Below are 24,770 nucleotides of genomic sequence, written 5' to 3'. Positions count from 1 at the left end.
ACGTCCGGTGTCCACGTCATGAACTGAATGGATGCATTATTTCAGACTATAAACTATCACCATGAGACGGAGGGCCTTTAGCAAGTAGTAAAGTCCACCATGGGATTCCATGATACTTACATGGCTGTGACTAGTCGACTGTCACTCTGCCCATGTTGCACACTGAGGTCTGTGTACTGGTGGGATTTCCACAGCCTACACCAATCTATCAGGGGAAGCTTAGCTAAGCCTGGCTCTCTTCCCAGCCTGTTACTGCTGTCTGTCTGTCTATCTCTGAGCAGATGCTAGCTATGCTTCCCCTGGGGACCATCCTCAGCCTGAAATCCTCCTGTCTACAGCAGGGCTGAGAGAGAATGTGAGACCGTGATCCAGTCTTCCCATCTTGATGAAGGGATAAGGCTGTGTGTGTGTTGGTAATGTAGTTAGAAGTGTGTGTGTGTGTGTGTGTGTGTGTGTGTGTGTGTGTGTGTGTGTGTGTGTGTGTGTGTGTGTGTGTGTGTGTGTGTGTGATTAGTGAGGAATAGGGGCTATGCCACACAGGGGCAGCCCTGCAGTGGTGCAGGTCAGGGCAGGCAGTGTGAGTGGAGGGGTGTAGGCTAGGCCCCATACAGCCGGATCCACTAACAATAAAGAGAGGCCTGTAGCACTGAGCAATCAGCCCTCTTTTGTCCCACTACACTACTGTACGTGTGTGTCTCTCCTCTGGGGAGGGGTGATGTGTGTCAGTAGGGCGGAGGCAGTAAAGGTGGGTGAGGAGGGGGGTTGTTTTTCAGCACTTCTGCTGCAGAACAGAGAGGGCCCTTTTTTTGCCCCGGTGACAGATCCTATTAAAGAAATAAGCTGCACTGAGAGTGTTGTTTTAGCTCTGGAGGTGCGAGGCTGTAGGGGTTGCAGGGATGTGTGTGCAGGGGTAGCCAGGGCTTGCTAAGCAATGAGGTGTTGGTAGGAGGGAGGGGAGGTGTCCTCTCAGATCTGTGTGAAAGGAAAGCAACCATCGTCCTCACATGCGTCAACACAATGCTAGCAGATGTGTCAAACGGTTTCTTATTCACACCTCGGTGCGCATGAACTTAGCTACGAGCACACGCAAGACCCGTCTGCACACACACAAGGCATGTCTGCACACACACAAGGTCCGTCTGCACACATGCGCTCATGGGTCGCACACACTGCTAAGTGACAAATGACAGGAAGGTAGACTCCAGATGTGTCAAATGGGAGGTGTGAATTTTCTTGTGTATTTGCGTGTGTGTAAGTGCATGTGAATGTTTACAAGCACGAGTTTGTTTTATTGTTGCAATATCATGTTGTTCTACACTTTAATCTTGACTCCGATCAAGGTCAGCAGAGTGCCACAGGAAAAAGCCCTGTCCACATTCTCATAAGGGGAAATTCCAATTTCTTTTTGTATGCCCTTTTCTCTCTCCACATATTCTGACCTCGAACTTAAGCATGAGAATAGCATGCTATTCACCCGCTATTCGTTTGGGTTGAAGATCTAAGAATTGAAGGTTTGGCGGAGGTGTGTCTACAGATATGCCTTATTCTGACCTTGACTTAATGCCCTCATAATTCCACCCCCTTTACATGCGAGGACACCACGAATAAGGACGAGCGACCTGTAGGTTGCGGAAAAACGTTTACTTAAAAAAAAATGTACGATAGAAATAACACCAATCTCCATGCACTGTAATTTATACATTGATTAGAACTACTTTATTGATAAGACCTGGGTATATGAGTAATCCATTTGGATAAGGGGATTGGAAATATAAATTACAATGATTTTTGATCTATTTTACCCTATGATCACTGAAAAGTGAATTTCTGCCTCTTTTCCACAGTAAAGTATAAATAGCTGTATTTATTCAGAATTTGAATTATAGGCCTATAGCTTCATAATTTTGGGGGGGTGGGTGACATTTGGAGGCCCAAGCCCAGGCTGTAGCCTATGGAAACATGTTCACACTGACAGTAGCGTTGAACCTACAGAGTTGATTTATGCACTGTAGAATGTTTTTCATTATATGCCCAGACCTTTCCTCTTTTTTTAATGACCATTTCTATCATATTAAATATGAAACACTATCGGCAGCCACCGTCAGTAATACACACATACAGTGCAATGACTGTTAGTTTTCTTCCATTTGTAGCCTACTTTTTGCATCATTCCATTCCATTGGCCTTTCTTTCCTCCGTCACGTCCGTGTGCCTTATGGCGTATTACATGATTGTCAATAATTAAGGGCATGTAGCCTATTTGAATAATTATGGAACACAGACCATACCTAGCAGTTTACACCTGGAGTCTCACACTTCTGTGGTTAATGAGGATTAGGGTAGACTGTTGTTCAACCCCTGTTGTACACTTTTCTATTCTTCCAATATTTCATGGATTGAACAATTGAATATGGCAAATTTCAGGATGAATCAAACCCCTGTATTTTTTATTCAACAATGTATTTTGTTCATAAAGGCTCTCCAACCCTGTTTATGCATGATTAATAAATATTTTCCTAACCCTAAATAATGTACAAGATCAGAGTATTTTTTTAATCTACCGATTGGCGCTGAAAGGAGATGAATATGTGTGTACTTAGATGGCTTTCTGTCATTGATCCCTATTCTGAACCGGTCTGTCGAGAAATTATATTTAAAGGTACACCATATTTAAAGGGGATGGCTTTAGATAAATGTCCTTACTGAAAACACTATTGAATGAAAACTCCACAAGAAAATATTTTGGCCAGCAAGTTGGATGGTTTTCAGCAGTTGAATTACATTTATTCAGTGTACGTAAGGGACCCACCTGCAAAGCCCATTATGCACCTGTATATGTTAAGTCTGAATACCAACTACTGAGAAGAGTTTAAATCAAAACGGGTAAAAAAGGAATAGATTTCCTAAGTCTGAATTGGGCCCATAGTCCAGACCAGACATTAATATGCTATAACAGGCTGGCCAGTGGTTAGTATTTGCTGCCTTTGTTAAAGTGATGTTTGAACCAGAGGCTGAAGAGCCAAGGCTTCTCTCCCCCATGTTTACCCAAGGGATTACTGACTCCTCCAGCTCTGGAACCAACATCTCCAAACACCTATTATTTGCTGACTGTTCCTTACCATTAAGTCCCAGAAAAATAAATATGTCAACCGCAGTCATCCACAGCGTTTTCCAGTAAGCCACAGGTTACTCCTTCACACTATTCACCCCCTCCCCTCTCCATAGAAAAACTGTTTGTCATAATGCAGTAAGAGAGAAAACATTCCAAATCATGGGCTATTTATTTGTCTAAATCGAGATCTGAACTTTTATTAAATTAGGTCTAAAAGGTCGTAATGACTCCCTCCTGTATGGGTGAGTGTAAATAAGGAAGAAGCAGTAAACAGAGTGGGCTTATACTTCCCTCCATTGGTAGGTAAACAGGAAAGACATTTGGGAATGAAAGGGGGCTGAGTTTGGGTATGCAATTTGCCGTACTTCTCTCTGTTTCGGAGAAAAAGCGTCTAGGTTGCCTCACTTGCACCATCAGGCAGAATTAAAAGTATGGGCAGAGGCCTCTGTAAATAATTCTGTAATTCTTTGCGTGTCCACTTGCTGCGTATGACGTCAGCGAATACAAAGTGAAAAGGTTGTTGGAGGAAACTCCCCCGGGGCATGTGTGTGCACATAGCGAGGTGTGTGTGTCCACCCAGACAGGAGCAGACTTGAGCCTATATAACTAACCTGAGGAGTAGAAAGGGGGCATAACAAAGCAGCAGACAATGCTATGCTCGTCCTTTTCTCCTCCTTGATAGAAACGTCTGCAGTCATGTCACAACGACTTTCAGAAAAGCAAACAGAGAGACACAGATGGGGAGAACTGAGGAAAAATGAGCCTGTGATGGGCTCTTTCTCTTCGTCTGGACCAGGCTGAGGTATTTAGGCTCATTTGCAGTGCTTTCACAAGGGAGCTTTAGTGGGATTATCTACAGTGGTGTGTTGTGTCTGTTTCTGTCTGCCTGTTTTTCTCTCTTAGTGTGTGTTTGTGTGTATGGAGGGTTTGGGGGTAGCTGAGAGGTTTGGGGGTAGCTGAGGCCGAGTGTTTCCCTTTAGGGGGTTGTACTCGATGCTGATGGATGGGTTTATAGGTCGCATCAGCCAGGGTCAAAGAAGCATCACCTCCACCCTCTCAGCCGTACCTCTCCACTAGTGAAGGAATTTAATCATGCCATGGCTCTACAGGCCTCACCTCGGGCCTCTAACTGGATGGCCGAGGACACTAGCAGATGGAAGTATTATAGCAGAGTCACTGTATACATGGCATATGCCAGCTCCCTCTTGCCCCACTCCTGTACCTAGTCAGAGTGAATGATGTGAATGTTTGTCCCAGAACATAGGTTTCTTCTGAAACCAATCGAACATATTCAATTTACAGACTCTGCATTCCAGCGGATTTACCAGTCAGTCAGTCAATATTTGCTCTGTTTCTAATCGCAGAGGCCAAGTGTGATGGAGAGACTGAGTCCAGAGAGAGCGCTCGCCATTGCCTCACGTCATTCCAAACAACACTCTCTCCATACCTCCGGCTTGACTGGCCTTAGAAATGTGTGTCCTTTATGTCTTTAACAGCCCCTGTCCAATTCCACATCAGATGACATCACGGGTCTCTTAAAGGAGGTGTTTTTCTTCTTTGACATAAGTGCTGCTGCTATGTCACCATGTCTGCAGGTTGTGCATCTGGGAGTTTTTGTGAGGATGGCTGGGCTGGCTATGTGGTTAGGCAGGAAAGCACCCAACGTCAGACAGACGTGACACTTTTTTATCTCCTGGCACTGGTACACCTGTAGGCTTTTTCAAAACACCCATCTCCATTTCAACATCAAAGTGGCCTTTGAGATAGCAATTGGCACCGAGGGCGAACCTTTCATGTGATTTGTGGAGCATAGGCGTGGCCGAGCTGCTGACTTAGGGTATGGACACACCTGGCAGGTGCACCCACACACACACACACACACACACACACACACACACACACACACACACACACACACACACACACACACACACACACACACACACACACACACACAGCTGTGTGCACATAAACACATTAACACTCGCCTCTCTTTGTTTACTATGAAGAGAGACTGCACTGTCAAGAAAAATAGCAACGCAAATGTCATTGTCTATTTGCATTCTTTGTACAGTCTGCGTGCCAAATGCAAATAGAATCTACCTGCCCCCCCTCCCCATACCCCCCCCCCCCAATCTTCTGAAGCTGTGTGAACACACCCAACAGAATAAATATTGGCAACAAAACACTGCAATGATCAAATGAATTCTGTAGGAGTACAATAATGTGTGTGGGAAAGAGTGTGGTAGTATCATAGAAACAGGATAGACAGCAGTAAAGGGCCTGCCATGACTGAATGCATGCATGTGCATACACATGTCTCTGTTTGCATGTATGCAAGCTGATGAACTGTACACACAGTGTCATGCACCATGGCTGCCTCTGCTGCCTCTCACCTAGGGCTGAGCTACGAAACAAGTGGTCCTCTTCCTCTGTTTTTCTCATAGACATGTATGTTCTCGGCCCAGCCCTGTGTCCTTCGTCTCTGGTGAGTTCCTCTTTCTCAGGAACTGATTAACTCTGGGTGAGATACATAAAGTACTAACAGCCCTTCCCCTCGGAGGATATGTGACGGGTGATGTCATCACTCAGAGAGAGAAGACGGAGGCTAAATACGGTTAGGGGATTAATTCAGCTGAACTCGGTAGGGAGGAGAGGGGAGAGAGAGAGGAAAGGGGGAGGGAAAGGTGGGGTGGGGGCAACTGCATGCGAGCAGCGACAGGGAGGGTCTCAACACTTCAGTCATATCTTGCTTCCTATCGCACGTCTTCCTTCTCTCTCTCTGATCGTCAGCAGAACATTGACGTACACAAAGCTGCTTCTCAGAAAGCACGGGGTGGCTCTAATCAAAGAGACTGTGCTGTAGGGTTCACTTTGTAAAATGTTGCTCATAGGCCTACTGGACAGCAAGTGGAGTGTTTTGGGACGAAGTGACACAAAAGCAACATAGTGTATTTGAGGGGAAGAGGAAAATGTCTAATACTTTCAACATTAGTTGAAAAAAATAATGTGTGTCTGCAAAGCATTTGTGTGTGTATTCGTGTGTGTTTCTGTGTATTGGTTTTTGGATCATGCTGTGTGAGGTGAGCGTTGTGTGTTTGGCAGATCATTGCCGCAGGGGAGCTTCCTTCCTGTCCGTCAGGTTTCCTAGCTGGATTTGTAAACGTTAATAAAACGCCTCCCTCCCCCTGTACCAGCCTCTTTGCTGGCAGCCATGGAAATGCAGGCCCTACACAAACACACAGTAAAGCCCTGAGCAGCCTGACCCGCTCTACTCTGCCAGCCAGTCAACCGACAGGTGAACGTATGCAGGCCAACCAGGGAACAGGCTCTCATTCATCTCACAATGGGATAGAGGGATGGTCATCTGCTTTGATGTTATACTTAAACGTATATGCAGACAGCTGGTTAACTGAGGATATCATAAAGTCTGTGTTGTGTGTTTTTAATTTTTGATGTATTTTTTTTTTTTACACTGAAATATTTAGGAAGGAATAATGTAAGGATTGTCATTATAAAGTACAAACGGGGTGGTGCCATTCTCTATTTGAGTCCACTCATATCATCCTTTTAAACCGTTTTAACACAAAATTGCCCTTCCCTAGATTAAACCTTGTCGCTGTATAGCAGGATGGGGCCTGGCCACCAGGGTGTATAGTGAATAAAAGGCCACTCTGATGCCTTGAGTGCAGACATGACATGTAGACAGAGAGGAGACTGCTTTAGCGTATGTGCATGCTTGTTTCTAACTACAGGAAGCCAACACACTGCCTGTTTTTCTTCAGCAGTGCATGCACGCAGACACAAACAAAATGCAGTACATATAATTTACTACATACAGACATAGCCAGCAACTCTATCACATTTCACACAAACACAAAGGATATTATTATCTATTCCTCCCCCTTCCCTTTCTCCACACTGTTCTCCTCCATTTTCAACGCCTCCTCAAATAGCCTCCAGCCTGGCAGGCGATGCGCCACCCCTCGCCCTTCACCCCCTCGCCCCTTGCTAGGATCCCCATGTCCCCTCCATGTGGCATACAGAACCGCCTGGCCAGTTGGTCGGTTTTGACTGGGCTGAATCCACCCTATCCCAAGTAAGCGTAGCAATTCACCCATCCGGGGCAGCCACTAAAAACCTGTACAGTAGAACCATAATAAACATGATTTCTCAACAGGAAGGATCATTAAACCCTATACCCATCTGATCTGACTGGTGTCAGCCATGCATGGTCACACACACACCAGCAGCCTTTAGAGGTTGACTCATCCTTGTAACACAATCCTGCAGTCTTTCACATGATCACACATTAAACCACTTTGATATGCATCACTACCCAAATGATGGCTCTAACGGCTTTAGCATATTGGGCTAAATCTGTTAGCATAAACCATCTCTTTAAGAGTATTAAGTCAAGGAGCCACTTATGTGGTCACCCAGGTGTGACCATTTGACCAGAGGCAGCAGGGTGAGGCCATAAGCGTTTGGTATTAGCTGCTTGGAGACACACAGCTCCTCTTCGCGGTCTCTGATTATGCATTAAGACACTTTACCGTTTCCTCTGACAGTGCCACTCCCCACACCCTAATACCACACGGACACGAACACTGCTGCACCATCCAATACACAGCATTGTCTCCCATTAACTGCAATTGCTGGTCAACTGTTGTTGATACTCCCACACACTGACCGTACCCACCCACCCACACACACACACACACACACACACACACACATGGACACGCACTCACACGGCTACATTTTGTTGTATCATCTGCATATGACTCATGTATCTCTTTTAGTCTCCAATGATGGCACCCTGTTCTCTCATCCCCTACACCAAGAATAGCCTCTCTCTTTCTCTGTGAATCCCTCTACACACAGCTCCTGATATAGCAGCACATTAGACTTCTGACAAGACAAATATTCTCATGTACCCTGTAAGTACTCACGTCTGGGTTCCCTGGGCCCATCCACAGTCACTTTAATGGCACGGTGGTAGGTGGCCACCTGAGGAGGACCGGTGAAGACTGTGATGGTTAGAGTGAAGCTCTTTCCTGGGTTAGACAGAATAGAGAGGGCCTTGGTAAGTGAAATGCATCAGTAAGACATAGATTCAGGAGGAACATCATGTGTGAAGGTTTATAGGCGTGGGTAATTAATTGTGGAAATAAACAGATTTCTGTGGAACAAGCACTTTGGTAATGACCACCACAATCAACTTGCTGAATTAAAAGTGCCTTCTGATATGCCTCCCTTTTAAGTTTGTGAATTAAAGGGACCACCTCTTTGATGAGCTGAACTGTGGACATGATTTGAATTATTGAGAGAATATATTCCAGATTCTCTGAAAGGCTTACAGCAACAGTTTATTGTTCAATAAGGCTGATTGATGAACAATAAACTTGAGCTCTCATCCTTGAGCTCTCCATCTGCATGAAAGGCGTGGGGAGAGCGCTGGATCATGCAAACCTCCGTTTTTCATCTCAGGCTATGAAGCGGCGCTTTAATAAAAACAAGGCATAGCCTATCTTGTTAAAGAGACTGTTGGGGAAAAGGGAATCCTGGGGTGGGATAATTGACTACAAAAATGAAAGGATCTACTAGAGCTATGTGAGCGCTAGTTTTTAAAGGTGTGGAAACAAGCAAGTCCCAAGCCTTGAACTGAATATTCTGGTCCAGGCATTTTGGTGATTTGGACATGTAAAGACAATGGTATAATGTTCATATAATATACAGGCTGCGGCTACTAACCCGATCATCTTTTGAGAGGGGCGTGCGTGATGGTCAATTATAGAAATAACTGTGGTGATGCCTCACTCAGCATTAGGCTGTAGTTTGAAATTGGGTTTCGCTCTATGTCTATTAAGCATTTTCAAACGAAATCTTAAAATTTGGAATAATTATATTGTGCTCTGGATTTCCCGTCTTCCAATGAACACTGGTAATGGTTGTACGCTCTTTAAAGCTATTACACCAGTAGATGAATTTCGACGTGGTTTTCATCTGATTCTCACGTCCCTTACCTTTTTATTTTATCCATTAATTTATTTGATCACTTTCTTTGTTTAAAATCGATTACCAAAATGAGGTATACTCGGGCTATAGTTTTGCAAGTCAGTGCAATGACGCATGCAGGAAGGTGTTTTGTATGTGAAGTAAACTCTTCATTATTAGTACGTGACTCCTTCCGCTCACCTCGTCCGCTCCTGCCCACGAACCGCAGGTCGTTGAAGCGGGCGACCTGGTTCTTCATCACCGCAGACGCGTTCCTAAGCTCCGCTGAGTAGTTCTCGTCGTTCCCCGCCATCACTGTGACCAAAGTCCCGTCGGGCACATCACCGAGTGCGACAACCTGTGAGAACACAACGCGGTCAATGCTAAACAAACACAGACTACACCAAACCACATCCGGTGGAAGAAAAGAAAACGCACCATAAAACTAAAATATTACACCTGATTTCCAATCCATTAAAAAAATCATTTTATATTTAATTAGAAAATATTTGGGTCCAAATATAAAGGCCTATTGTGCTATAGGTGGGTTAAATTACATGGTAAGGTGCTTCCTTGAAGCAAGCTTGCAATTGAAACAATATTTTAAGCTATGGAAATGACTTTTACATTTGATCGACCAATAACCAAATCGCTTTTAAAAAGAATGTTAGCACATTTTAATAAATAAGAATACGACCTCAACAAGCATTTTTACATTTGGATGTGATACAATAAAATATATTTAGGCTATTTTACAAAACATTACACTTTTAGCCCACGAATTCTATCACTTCCTGGTGTATAAATATAATTGATAACGTGCAGTGAAGCATCGTTTCATTGCTTCGAAATATGCAGATTTTATTCTGCACTGAAAGGCCTTTCAAAATAGCAATTTAATAATAACTAGTTTATCAACTATAATTAATTAATTGTATTTTTATCATTATTATTACTAAATTATAATTATTTGTATTATGTTGTATGCTAATTGTTCCTTCATTGTATGTAGGCCTATTTGCAGTTCGTGCAAATCCAAACACTAGGCTGTGTAATTGTCATATTCAATTGGGTCAAATGCAACAACAAAAAAGTTACAAAAAAAAGCTACTGCCAAGTTATCACTTTGGTAGGCCACTAAGATTTTCACAACTTGATTTAATTAAATTATTTATATTACATAACATGGATCTGCGTAAACTTTGTAATACTAATGCCAGTTTATGCCCTGTTGGCTATATGAAGCTCAAGAAAACATAAAAAATGGCATTTGACACTTGAGTTCAAATTATTCTGCGGTAGCAGTAATACGTCATTAGGTCGTTCATTATTTTACAAGTGCCCATTTGTAATTAGTAATTTGCCTTACCTTGAAAGCCACAGGGAGTGTCTTGTTGCACCTCCAGTGTGAGGGCAGCACGGAGCAGAGGAAGTTTGGGCTGTCCGTCCGGACCAGTTCGCCAGCGTGGTCTGACAGGACGTCCACCACATTCCTGGCCTCGGGTCGTGTCCTCAGCGGTCCAGGGGTGCCCATGGTCCCGCTGCCGTCTCCAATCTTGCTGCAGGGGAACGACGTGGAGGGCGGTGTGAACCGTCTGGTGGTGGTAGGGTCTACGGGAATATGCATCACAACAGCTTGGGTCACGGCCACTTCTCTAGGGGTTTTGACGAGTGTTCGGGGCTCTTTAAAAAAATATGTATATTTTCTCGTTCTCTGACACTTGCTCCTTTGGTCTCGGCGAAGTCCAGTGGTTTACGCTATGATGGAGCTGAGCGCACGCAGCCCCCGGTTAATCTATCACGATGAGTCCTGGACTGTCCAGTGTGTGTAGTAGATGTCGTACCTTGCAGAGACGATACAATTTAATGGTTGCGTGTTATATCATCTGCCCAGGATGTAGCTACCTGACAAACATCAAGTTGGTTTCTGTTTCTCACTGACTACAACAAAACCAAGAAACCGCAAACTCCGATCTGACCTCTTTCTCACTGTGCTCTGTTCTGGTTGCCTATGCTATGGCTCACTTTCTATTCTGCACTATTCAGCACTTGATACGACGCCCCTCCACACTACAATTTTGGCCGCATATTAGAAAATAAAGGTCTAAGGCAAACTATAAAATCCAGTCGTTTTTGCAATATTCACGGAAGCTGACGATTCGAGTGCTGCTTGTTTGTGCTTCAACTTCACAGCAGAATGTTCTCAATCTTGTTTCACCCTCGGTGACTGAATGAGCTCCTTCAATTGAATTATGCTCATCGAGTCTCGCCAAAGTAGGCTACAGTGTACTCAGTAATTCACAGTTCTCGACGCAGAGTTTGATACGAAGAATTCCGATGGTTACACGCGGACGTCAAGTGAAGAAGTTTCTTTTTATTCAATGATTTTTGTTCCTCGGTATCAAATGTCCTGCCACTTGCCACATATTATCCTTAATGAAACTAAAAAGTCGAAACTAAAAGTCGAGATCCCAAAACTATTTTCTTGTGAACTATTCTCTCTCTAGGTTGAAATAGGCGGTAGACTGAGTGGTGGTGCGAGAGTGAAGACTGCCGTGATATTATTTACTCAAGTCATTTTACTGTTTAGTGGTTGGAGTGTGCGGATGACTTCGACCAATGAGTCGCCTGGGTTGGGCTTTCTTTCATTAGACCAATCAACGTCTCCGGAATATAAACTAAGTGAAGCGCTCTCTGCTTACTCTGTTATACTCACAGGATATATTATTGACAGACTACGTATCTTGTGCTTTTCTACACTATGTGCTTAGTTGTTTTAATGTTTTGCACAGTTAGGCTACATTTATACGTAAAATTACAGCAACTGTTCTCATGCATTCATTATAGTGTTGAAATGACATCCGGCATCGCGGCTGAATAGTGAAGTTATAATGCTAAATAAAAGTTCGGCCTATTTGTTTATTGAAGATTTAAAAAAACGTCGTGTTTTGATTGATCAGTCTTCATTCTTTATGCCTATATATGACACCGGCAAAATTATATAGGCTACTACCTTCGAAGAAATAGAATCACATAATGCGTTCTGCTTATATTAGTACATCACCGCAGTGTGTTTACATACAGTGTGAAAAGATAACAATAATTCAAGCTGGCGCATTTATTTGGTGACTGTAGAAGAAACATTTAGGGAAACATATATCATTCAAATTTTGATGATAAGTAGGCCAGTCATATAATGTAGCGTAGGTCTACTTATGATATTGTTATGGGCTTATACTCACTATTAGCAAAATGTAGTTTTACTAAAATGAATAGGCTGCTACATCTGAATGCATAATTGTCAATCAACTGCAATGTGCTATTTATCATGTCTGGAGTCCATGCACCTTTCAAATGACATATGGTTAATCAATATGAGTTGTGAATTTGATATGATTTTCCCATTCTTGTCACTGCAATTTACTCCTGCTTTTTTCAGAGAACATCAAAGGCATCTATGGATGAATGTGTTTGGTTTAGTATTATGTAATATAGAGTAATAGGCTTGGGCTAGATTAAATGAACCGTAGTGCTGCTAGGGTTAGAGACCTATTGACATAATATGTGGAATTAGCAATATACGTTTTGTTCACTTTCTTTTCCTTTTAACATATTATTTGTTACTACCATATCCAGGGAAATGGGCTGAATTAGGCTAATGATGAGTACTATAAATAAATAATATTGGCCTCCATTTGACACAATATGCATAGTAGGTGCATCTTTGTAAATATAGCCTATATAATTACATATAATTGTCTTATCACTTTCATTCGATCACGCCAAATTAAAACTAATAGGCTTACATAACAACTACAATTGTGCCAAGTACAGTAGCCACAGGCAATTATTAATTGGAATTCCATCCATTAATAGGTTACTATGTACTGCACAAGAAACGACACACCCTGTTCACTCCTTCCCAGGCAATGATGGCTCGCAGGCGCTAGTTGGCGCAATTTGTCTTCGTCAAATGGACCTGCCTTCAGTACAGAGGGGGTCTGGATAGAGAAACGGCATTTATACCATCAGAGAAATTAGAAATAACAACATATATACTATATATCTGCACCAAGACGAGAAAATGTGAGTCATAGACGACCTATTATCACCTGTGTCGAACTTAACGTTTTTTTGTTGTTGAAAAATCATCAGAAATTGTACTCGGGATCCCAAATAATGACATTTACATTATTTTCTGAATTGATGTATAGGCTTCTAGGGGGAAGTAAAAATCACTCAAGCTTTATTCGTTTAATGTCACCTTTTACTTTCTAATGAAGTTATGAATAAATGTGTTGTTTTACTCCCATAGCCGATCATTTCGATTAAGGACGTGGATTTTGTTTTAGAATTTTGACTTTTTTCCACCGCAGGTGTATGGAGGGATATTTACCATTTCGTCCAACGCACAATAAATTATGGAATAAACAAATATATTACTGTATAGCCCACATATCAAATAGCAGTTATTTAGTAGGCATACAAAAGTAAGCAAAAAACATGATGGAGATGACCTACAATCGCATTCGATTTAGGCCTAGAGTACATATTAATACAAATCCAAAATTAAAATGAAATGTCAAATATTTGTGGATAACTTGTTTTTTAAATCAAGAGGCATTTGATTGTTGGGGCTATTTTGTGGTGTTAAATTATCCATAGATGCACACAAACCACAAAGATATTAAAAACCGCTCCCATCAGAATTATGTCAGAAATGAATAACACAAAACACATCCAAGGATGGAATAAATACCTTGCAACGATTCATTGATGCAAGCTGTTACAATTTACCTCCCAAAGTGTGGATCTAAGGTCAATTTATCTCCCAACGTGCGGATCTAAGGTCAATTTACCTCCCAAAGTGTGGATCTAAGGTCAATTTATTCGCCTTCAATTTTCCAAAATACTGTTTAGTTGCAGGTAGTAGGCTGTATATTATTGCGTTACTGAAGTTAATTCCCAATGCGATTACTAATGTAGGTTAATAGTGTTTGATATATAATTATCCATGACAATAATTAGACTACTCATAATTAGACTATTTAAATGTACATTTAAATGTATTTTTCCCACTTATGTTGAATATACTAAGTGTGTGTGTGTTTGTTTGTGTGCGTGCATGCGCGCGCGTGTAGCGCGTGTACGTTTCTTCTGTTGTTTTTTATTTTAGATAGTAAGGAAATTGTGGTAAGGAAGAGATGGGAGTGGGTTTAGATGTACCCTTCATTTTCTTTATTATACTGATGTCAGTCAGACAGATACGAAGCCAAAGTCTTGCGGGGAGAGTGGCGAGGAGATGGGATGAGAAAATTATACACGCTTCACGCCTGCCAAGGCCGAGACCGTTAGGAGGGAAGCCATTTTAAATCATATTTTAACAACACGAATTGGCGCCAAACACATTGATAACAATTATCACACAGCCATTGTCTGCCTATACAGTGCCTTCAGAAAGTATTCACACCCCTAGACTTTTTCCACATTTCGTTGTGTTTACATACGGCCTGAAGATTTTTTAAATCACTGGCCTACACACAATACCGCATAATGTCAAAATGTAATTATGTTTTTCGAAAATTGTACAAATTAATACAAATTTAAAAAAAGCTGAAATGTCTTGAGTCAATAAGTATTCAACCCCTTTGTTATGGCAAGCCTGAATAAGTTCAGGAGTAAAAATGTGCTTAACAAGTCACATAGTAAGTTGTTTGGACTCACTCAATGTGCAATAATAGTGTTTAACATGATTTTTTAAATGACTACCTCATCTCTGCTACTCTGTACCCCACACATACAATTATCTGTAAGGTCCCTCAGTCAAGCAGTGAATTTCAAACACAGACTCAACCACAAATTCCAGGGTGGTTTTCCAATGCCTTGTAAAGAAGGTCACCTATTGGTATAGATGGGTAAAAAATAAAGCAGACATTGAATATCCCTTTGAGCATGGTGAAGTTATTAATTACACGTTGGCTGTTGTATCAATACACCCAGTCACTACAAAGATACAGGTGTCCTTTCTAACTCAGTTGCCAGAGAGGAAGGACATAGCTCAGGGATTTCACCATGAGGCCAATGGTGACTTTAAAACAGTTACAGTTTAATGGCTGTGAAAGGAGAAAACTGAGGATGGATCAACAACATTGTAGTTACTCCACAATACTAACCTACATGACAGTGAAAAGAAGGAAGCCTGTACAGCAGTTTTTCCTAAACCCCAAGGGGTGCACGTTTAGTTTTTTGCCCTATCACTACACAGCTGATTCAAATAATGAACTCATTATCAAGCTTTGATTATTTGAATCTGCTGTGTAACACTAGGGCAAAAACCAAAACGTGCACCCTTTGGAGTCCCCAGGAGAGAGTTTGGGAAACGCTGCGTACAGAATAAAAATATTCAAAAACATGCACTAAAGTAAAACTGCAAAAAAATGTGTCAAATAGATTTACTTTATGTCCTGAATACAAAGCATTATGTTTGTGGCAAATACAACACATAACTGAGTACCACTGTTCATGTTTTCAAATATGGTGGTGTATGCATCATGTTATAGGTCTGCTTGTCATTTATTTGCAAGGACTATGAAGTTTTTTAGGATAAAAATGTACGGAATAGAACTAATCACAGGGAAAATCCTAGAGGAAAACCTGGTTCAGTCTCCTTTCTAGCAGATACTGGAAGACAAATGCACATTTCAGCAGGACAATAACCTAAAACACAAGACCAAATATATAATATAATTGATTACCAAGATGAATGTTCCTGAGTTGACTAGTTCTTTTTTTTATCGGCTTGAAAATCTATGGCAAGACGTGAAAATGGCTGTCTAGCTATGATCAACAATCAACTTGACAGAGCTTGAATAATTCTTTCAAGAATAATGTGCAAAGCTTGTACTATCCAGGTGTTCAAATCTCTTCGAGACTTGCCCAGCAAGACTGATTCTAACATGTATTGACTCAGTGGGTTGACTACTTGTCTAATCAAAATATATTAGTGTTTTATTTTTCATATATATATTTTTTACAAATGTTAGAATGACAATTTAATCCATTTTAATGCCACACAACAAAATGGGGTTTGAATACTTTCTGAAGGCACTTCTGCTAGGCGGTTGTCTAGAGTGCAGACTGCATAGTGATGTGAGCCCTCAACGGGGTGAGCTGTCAGCAAACCTGTTTCTTTACGAAGAGAGAAAATTCTTAATTGCCAAATGACCTCAAAGATCAAGACCTGTGGCTTTTGGAGAACAAGGGACATTTGTCTAAAACAGGTCATTCTTCTAATTATAAACTCATATGCCTAATATCATCTGAGTTTATATCTGAGTAGTTAGAAAGTAACTATTCAACCAACTGTTGAATATAATAATAACATCTTAACATGTAAATGCTATATGATCTTAAAATGTATGCTAAATTAGCTGAAGCTGCAGGGTGCATATTTCAGGACCTCATGTCTTCAAAAGTATCGCCTATCATAGTTCGCTATTTTGAGGCAATGAAAGAACTAAAGTGGAACAAAGACATTGGCGACATTTCAGTCATCCTCCTGCCTCCGTTTATTATTAATATATGACCACACGACCAGCTACCCTGCGCAGCGGTAACACGCGCTTCGGGTTCCTGTCATATTTATACTCCTACATTGCAACACGCAGTTTCTATAGTTTCAGCCACACAGACACTGAGGCCGTAGCCTGTCGTGCCCCTGAACGATTTTTAATGATCCAAGTGGGTTCAGCTCAACCGAACGCAGAACTCCAGGAGGATGTCTAACCCCAGACCCACCTCACGCAGACGCTAGACTAGTTTTTACCCTCTACTTTTAAAACCCAGAGTTTTCAGCACTAGCCTCTATAGGCCCAGTCAAAACACTACATGCCTCCAGTTTGGAAATAGTTTGGGGGGTTAAAGTAAGAATGGTTAGGGAGAGCTCCAACCAAAATGAATAGATTCCCATTTAAGTTTCCTCCTTTAAATCATATGAACTCTTACTGTGAACTGTGCACTGGCATATAAACCTCCAGCCCTTCTGTCCCCTCTGTTTTCAAGAACTTAGGACCAGATTACCATCAAGGTTTTCAGAAGAGAAATCACAGGAGAAAGCATCACACACTTTCAGCCCTTTCATTCCCACTTGAGGCATGTTTTCAAATTAGCGTACTCAGGCCTGCCTTGCCCTGCAGTCGCCAACCAACACCCCAAACCATGGAAGATCAAGGGGAGTGGCAAAGTTTTCTTCCTTTCCATTTTCATATGGTTTGGCTAATAATGAGACTGAATGTAAAGCTAATAGTTTGAATATCATCCCCATTAGCTGAGAAACCCACACAAGCCTTTGAGGTGTAAACCTATACCCAACGCTATCATGCCCACCACCCAGCCATATCTCCCATGGCTGATGTCACTTTAAAAAGGCTTTGATGGGGAGAAACTTTCAGATATGTGAGGAGATACAAAAGTGAAATGTTCATTCTCAATATGTATATGAATAACCACATAAATACACAAGCTATTTTCAGGCGTGTGCACATGTGCCATTGGAGGGGATCTTTTCTTTTGAAAAAGTGGGCTATGGGGCAATTAGAAATAGTTTGAGGTTAAATGATGACATAAGACAAAGATTTCTATCTTTAGCGGCTGTGGCGGTCGCACATTTCTGTACATTCACAAATTACAGGGCGAGTCTGGCCCTCAACCCACCGAACGCATTCCTTCCGAAAAGTGTCTGCTCGAATGTCAGCCGGGGGTTTTCTGCTCAGTGGAAATATGAGTGTTCTGAATGGACGACTCCTATGAAATGGAGTATTATTCCTCTCGGATTAAATGAGCTCTACATTTGGGATCAGGGTATTTTTTTGTACCAATGATGGATTCTGTGGTATAGTTGAAATGCCAGAGCTGTTTACCCGCTGTCGTTTTTGAAATGCAGTTTGCTATGAAATGGACTTCTGCAGCTTGATATGACAAGAGTGTCAGTGATTAGTTTTCCAAGCATGACGTAAGTCATCAAAGCATTCTGTCCCTCGTCCCAAAGCCAAATCATATTCTAGCATTTGGATGTTTATACACAGACTATAGAGAGACTTTTAGAAGTAATCCTTCACAGAGAAACTGGGTAAAGATTGTTTCATTTTGTATGGGGATTCTGATCTCCGTTTGCTGATGTTTTCTCAAATGATGATTATATAATGTGTCAGCACATTGCAGTTGGTGGTCATTGTTGTCCATTATGATGTAGACCAGCAAATAGGAACCACATTGCTAGTTTTTATCATACCTTCTTCTCAAATCTAAAGTGTTAGCCAATTACTCCTTCATCATACGATGTTCCATTTAGCTGCCTCAGATACGAGCACCACTACTCCTTTATTGAGATTACACAATCTTTCTTTTCTAATGACTTTAAACTAATTTGGGGTAAATCACAAATTGAATACTGTAGGTCTTCACTTGAGTATATGCATGTGATTCATGAGAAAGTCATGGTCTCATTGGGGATCCGTTTAGGCAGTCAGAATATATATCCCATAAACTGATGAATGAGCCTGTAACATTTCCAAAACCAGCAGCTAATTACTATGTAAGCATGACGAGCTGAAATAGTGCAGTCGCAGAGATAGACAACCAGCACATTCAGCTCATTCATCTTTAATCCACAGCCTACATGTTTTAAAAGGTGCGGAGTGTAGCCAAGGGCTTATTAAAGTAAAATAATGGTGGCTGGGGTTGTCTCTGTCTTGTCTCTGGGCCTTACAGCTAGCTACAGTAACTGAGTGAAGACATTGGTCGCGATGAAGAGGCCAGTCAGATCACTGTTATCAACACACTCCGAGACATTTGACATTTAACTCTCAGCACTTGAGAGAGAAATAGGACAAACACCAAATTGAGACTGCATGCAGAATTCTGCAAAAATATCCGCGGTGTACAATGTAAAACACCAAATAATGCACGCAGAGCAGAATTAGGCCCATGCCCGCTAATTATCAAAATCCAGAATTAAATTCTGCAACCACCTAAAAGGTAGCGATTCCCAAACCTTTCATAACAAAGCCATCACCTACAGAGAGATTAACCTGGAGAAGAGTCCCCTAAGCAAGCTGTTCCAGGGGCTCTGTTCACAAACACAATAAGACCCCACAGAGCCCCAGGACAGCAACACAATTAGGCTCAACACAACAAAAAGATAATTACTTGACACATTGGAAAGAATTAACAAAAAACAGAGCAAACTATAATGCTTTTTGGCCCTAATCAGAGAGTACACAGTGGCAGAATACCTGACCACTGTGACTGACCCAAACTTAAGGAAAGTTTTGACTATGTACAGACTCAGTGAGCATAGCCTTGCTATTGAGAAAGGCCACCATAGGCAGACATGGCTCTCAAGAGAAGACAGGCTATGTGCACTCTGCCCACAAAATGAGGTGGAATTTGAGTTGCACTTCCCAACCTCCTGCCAAATGTATGACTGTCACGACTTCTACCGAAGGTAGCTCCTCTCCCTGTTCGGGCAGCGCTCGGTGGTCTACTAGTCATCACCGATCACTTTTTCCTTTTCTGTTTGTCTTGTCTTTGGTTCTGTTTCACACCTGGTTTCCTTTGCTTTAATTTCTGTGTGTATATATTTACCCTGTTGCCTGCCTAGGTTTGAGAGAGAGAGAGAGAGAGAGAGAGAGAGAGAGAGAGAGAGAGAGAGAGAGAGAGAGAGAGAGAGAGAGAGAGAGAGAGAGAGAGAGAGAGAGAGAGAGAGAGAGAGAGAGAGAGAGAGAGAGAGAGAGAGAGAGAGAGAGAGAGAGAGAGAGAGAGAGAGAGAGAGAGAGAGAGAGAGAGAGAGAGAGAGAGAGAGAGAGAGAGAGAGAGAGAGAGAGAGAGAGAGAGAGAGAGAGAGAGAGAGAGAGACTCTCCTCTAGAGGGGGCTGCTGCAGACGTGACTAGGGGCGAGGTGACTGTACTGTATGTTCTGTTGTAGTAGTACTCATATACTCTCCCTCTGATACACCCTAGCATGTATCCAATTCTTCTAAAGGCTGCACTAAACCAGACAAAAAAGTACTACACCATAACGATTGCATAATAATTCAATTTGGTAACATGAAAATTATCGGTATACAAAGATCAATTGACTTGTCGGTAGTGTGACCTCACATTGACATGCTTTATCAATACCAGATCAAAGATCTTGTGTAAGAAATAGTTTCAAGCGGTGCGTGTTTGATTTGAAGGTTTAGATCAGGGTGTAGGGTTTACTCTGTGGTAAGACCCCACCCCTGTCACCCCTGTCCTTTAGTAGCAGTTCAAGGGGACACCTCCAGGCCTGCCCTGAGGACTCTCTCTGTGAACTCTCATGTCACCATTGGTCCGCCCTCACACATCATCTGTCGGGTACACTCGCTCCACGATGACAGTTAGAAGGCTGTGATGTGGTTATGCATGGTGTTTATTCATTGGAAAGCCACTAAGAGTACCATTGGATGATAAAGTCACGAAAAGAGCTGTGTTATTATAGGAGCACGTTTGGTTGAGTTTTGATCCAGTTGGTTGCGTGTGAGTTGTGGGCCCTTTCTTGCCGAGCTAGCGGATCCAGGATGATGTATTGTTGAGGGCAGTAGACTGATGACCTGACCTGAAGGTTGCCTCATCAACTCCGTTATACTGCCACGTCTGATTAGGCTTTGAACCATGTTTTGTATACATTGACGTCATTTTGTAATTGGTAAATCATACACTTCAACTTCTGCACTCTGCAAACTTGAAGAGACTTGTTTATCCTCCAATAGGAATATTTAGCTCCATGGTGAAGTAGCTGATTGTATTTAGAGTGATCCTTACTTGGCCCTAACTGTCCATGACCTTAGTCTCTAAATGTGTCTCATGAATGCACCAACTCATCCATCGTTTGAGGTTTTTTAGTATGACTTGTAATCATTTCTCTTCTTTCTTTGTCTCTTTGTCTGTCTATAAGTTTGTCTGTCTGTGCAGGCACCCATCCCAGTGTTTCTTCCTCTCTGGTGAGTTCTTCTGATGCAAGGAAGGCAATCTGTAATCTGTAGTAATTGCATGTTGCAGAAAAACATTTTTCCGCTGTGGTAATCGCTGCAATATGTGCCTCGGCATTGCCAAAGTGACAGCAGCCCCACCCCCACCCCCAACACACAGACACACATACACACACACACCCCCGACTGGCTGACTCACTCTGGCTAGCCTCAGCCAACTGTGTCCGGCTACAGGAGCCGTGATCCAAGCCTCCTCTGGATGGGGGAGATACGGTAGACAGACGGCTGTAGAATACAGAGGAACTAACTGGCAGGCAGCACACCTGTGGCAGCAGCAGCATCACGCTACATTCACCTTCAGCAGCAGATTTATAGTTCCTCCCAGTGACAGTTTAACTGCCATTCCACACCAATGCCAGAGCCGTGCCGGAGCCAGATCACAGCTCCAGCTTGCCTCAGCTACCACACGCAGGCTGAGGCCAGGGCCAGGGAACCGCTTGGGACAGGGAGGCAGCTCCAATTCTATGTCTGTGTGGTAGAGCTTTCAGAATGCGCGCATCGCACAAACAGGCTAAAAGGATATTATGAACATACCGATATTCTGTTTCAATGACAGTTATTCTTGCGACCAAATTCCCTTTAGTTACTTTCCTTAAATTTTTTTTTGCTTAATCATTGTTAATAGGCGAAATTGAGCCACTGGTGAGGAATTCTGTGAATCAAGCTAAGGTCAGATAAAGGTAGATATCTCTGCTGCTTCAGGCTATGCCTGGGCTGTTGATGCATGTTTATCAAGCCATCGTCCACCACTCCACCACCCTACCACTCTAAAACTCCAACACTCCACCACTAACACTCCACAACTAACAAACTTCACCACTAACACTCCACCACTCTAACACTCAACCACTAACATTCTACCACTAACACTCCACCACTCTAACACTCCACCACTAACATTCTACCACTAACACTCAACCACTCTAACATTCTACCACTAACACTCCACCACTCTAACACTCCACCACTAACATTCTACCACTAACACTCCACCACTCTAACATTCTACCACTAACACTCAACAACTCTAACACTCCACCACTAACATTCTACTAATAACACTCCACCACTCTAACACTCTAACACTCCACCACTCAGCCACTAACATTCTACTAATAACACTCAACCACTCTAACACTTCACCACTCTAAAACTCCACCACTCTAAAACTCCACCACTCCAACACTCCACCACTAACATTCTACCATTAACACTCCCCCACTCTAACACTCTAACACTCCACCACTAACACTCCACCACTCTAACACTCCACCACTAACACTCCACCACTCTAACACTCCACCACTAACACTCCACCACTCCAACCCTCCACCACTCCACCACTCTAACACTCCACAACTCCAACACTCCACCACTCCAACCCTCCACCACTCTAACACTCCACCACTAACCTACCACTAACACTCCACCATCTGACACTCCACCACTCTAACACTCCGCCACTCTAACACTCCACCACTCTAACACTCCACCACTCTAACACTCCACCACTCTAACACTCCACCACTCTAAAACTCCACCACTCTAACACTCCACCACTCTAACACTCCACCACTCTGACACTCCACCACTCTGACACTCCACCACTCTGACATTCCATCACTCTAACACTCCACCACTAACATTCTACTACAAACACTTCACCACTCCACCACTAACATTCTACTTTTAACACTCCACCACTCTGAACACTCCACCACTAACACTCCACCACTCTAAAACGCCACAACTCCAACACTCCACCACTCCAACTAACCTCTACACTCCACCACTCTAACACTCCACCACACTAAACTCCACCACTCTAAAACTCCACCACACTAACACTCCACCACTCTGACACTCCACCACTCTAACACATCACCACTCTAACACTCCCCCACTCCACCACTAACATTCTACTATGAACACTCCACCACTCTAACACTCCACCACTAACACTCCACCACCAACACTCCAATCCTAACACTCCACCACTCTTAAACTCCACCACTCCTCCAAAACTCCACCACTCTAACCCCACCAATTCACCACTCTAAAACTCCACAACTCCACACTCCACCACTCCAACCCTCCACCCACCACACTAACACTCCACCACACTAACACTCCACCACTACAACTTCTAAAACTCCACCACTCTAACACTCCCACTCTGAACACTCCACCAACACTCCACCACTCTGACACTCCACCACTCTGACACTCCACCACTCTGACATTCCATCACTCTAACACTCCACCACTAACATTCTACTACAACACTTCACCACTCTAACACTCCACCACTCCACCACTAACATTCTACTATTAACACTCCACCACTCTAAAACTCCAACACTCTAACACTCCACCACAAACACTCCACCACCAACCACCAACACTCCAATCTAACACTCCACCACCCCTCTACAAAAACCACTCCACCACCACCACTCTAACACTAAAACTCCACCACTCCACCACTCCACCACTCTAAAACTCCACCACTCTAACACTCCACCACTCTGAACACTCCACCACTCTAACACTCCACCACTAACACTCCACCACACTAACACTCCACCACTAACACTCCACCACTCTAACACTCCACCACTCTAACACTCCACCACTCCAACACTCCACCACTCTCCACCACTCCACCACTCTAACACTCCACCACTCTAACACTCCACCACCAACCCTCCACCACTCCACCACACTAACACTCCACCACTCTAACACTCCACCACTCTAACACTCCACCACTCTAACACTCCACCACTCTAACACTCCACCACTCTAACACTCCACCACTCTAACACTCCACCACTCTAACACTCCACCACTCTAACACTCCACCACACTAACATTCCACAAACACTCACCACTCCACCACTAACACTCCACCTCCACCACTCTGAACTCCACCACTAACACTCCACCACTCTAACACTCCACAACTCCAACACTCCACCACCACCACTCTGACACTCCACCACTCTAACACTCCACCACTCTGACATTCCATCACTCTAACACTCCACCACTAACATTCTACTACAAACACTTCACCACTCCACCACTAACATTCTACTTTTAACACTCCACCACTCTAACACTCCACCACTCTGACACTCCACCACTCTGACATTCCATCACTCTAACAATCCACCACTAACATTCTACTACAAACACTTCACCACTCTAACACTCCACCACTAACATTCTACTATTAACACTCCACCACTCTAAAACTCCACCACTCTAACACTCCACCACTAACACTCCACCACCAACACTCCAATCCTAACACTCCACTACTCTTAAACTCCACCACTCCTTCTACAAAACTCCACCACTCCAACACCCCACCAATTCACCACTCTAAAACTCCACAACTCCATCACTCCACCACTCCAACCCTCCACCACACTAACACTCCACCACACTAACACTCCACCACACTAACAACTCCACCACTCTAAAACTCCACCACTCTAACACTCCACCACTCTGAACACTCCACCACTAACACTCCACCACGCTGACACTCCACCACTCTGACTCTCCACCACTCTGAC

The 24,770-nt window shown here is 42.9% G+C and overlaps 1 protein-coding gene across 3 annotated transcripts in view; it reads right to left on the bottom strand.

Moving 5' to 3' along the window:
* LOC135525970 (runt-related transcription factor 3-like) overlaps positions 1-24,770 on the bottom strand; it is a 77,493-nt gene that overhangs the window by 29,616 nt on the left and 23,107 nt on the right. For 2 of the 3 annotated variants that reach the window (XM_064953957.1, XM_064953955.1), the window contains exons 3-5: positions 10,482-10,723; positions 9,314-9,470; positions 8,053-8,172 (exon numbers count right to left, since the gene is read on the bottom strand). In XM_064953957.1, coding sequence (XP_064810029.1) covers positions 8,053-8,172; positions 9,314-9,470; positions 10,482-10,723 — 519 coding nt within the window. The remainder of the gene's footprint in view (positions 1-8,052; positions 8,173-9,313; positions 9,471-10,481; positions 10,724-24,770) is intronic. The other variant, XM_064953956.1, reaches the window with a different exon arrangement.

This window comes from Oncorhynchus masou, chromosome 32, assembly GCF_036934945.1.
Source record: "Oncorhynchus masou masou isolate Uvic2021 chromosome 32, UVic_Omas_1.1, whole genome shotgun sequence".
Lineage (NCBI taxonomy): Eukaryota > Metazoa > Chordata > Actinopteri > Salmoniformes > Salmonidae > Oncorhynchus > Oncorhynchus masou.
The sequence above is the reverse complement of the archived record's forward strand: the minus strand, read 5'-3'. Positions and strand labels throughout refer to the sequence as shown.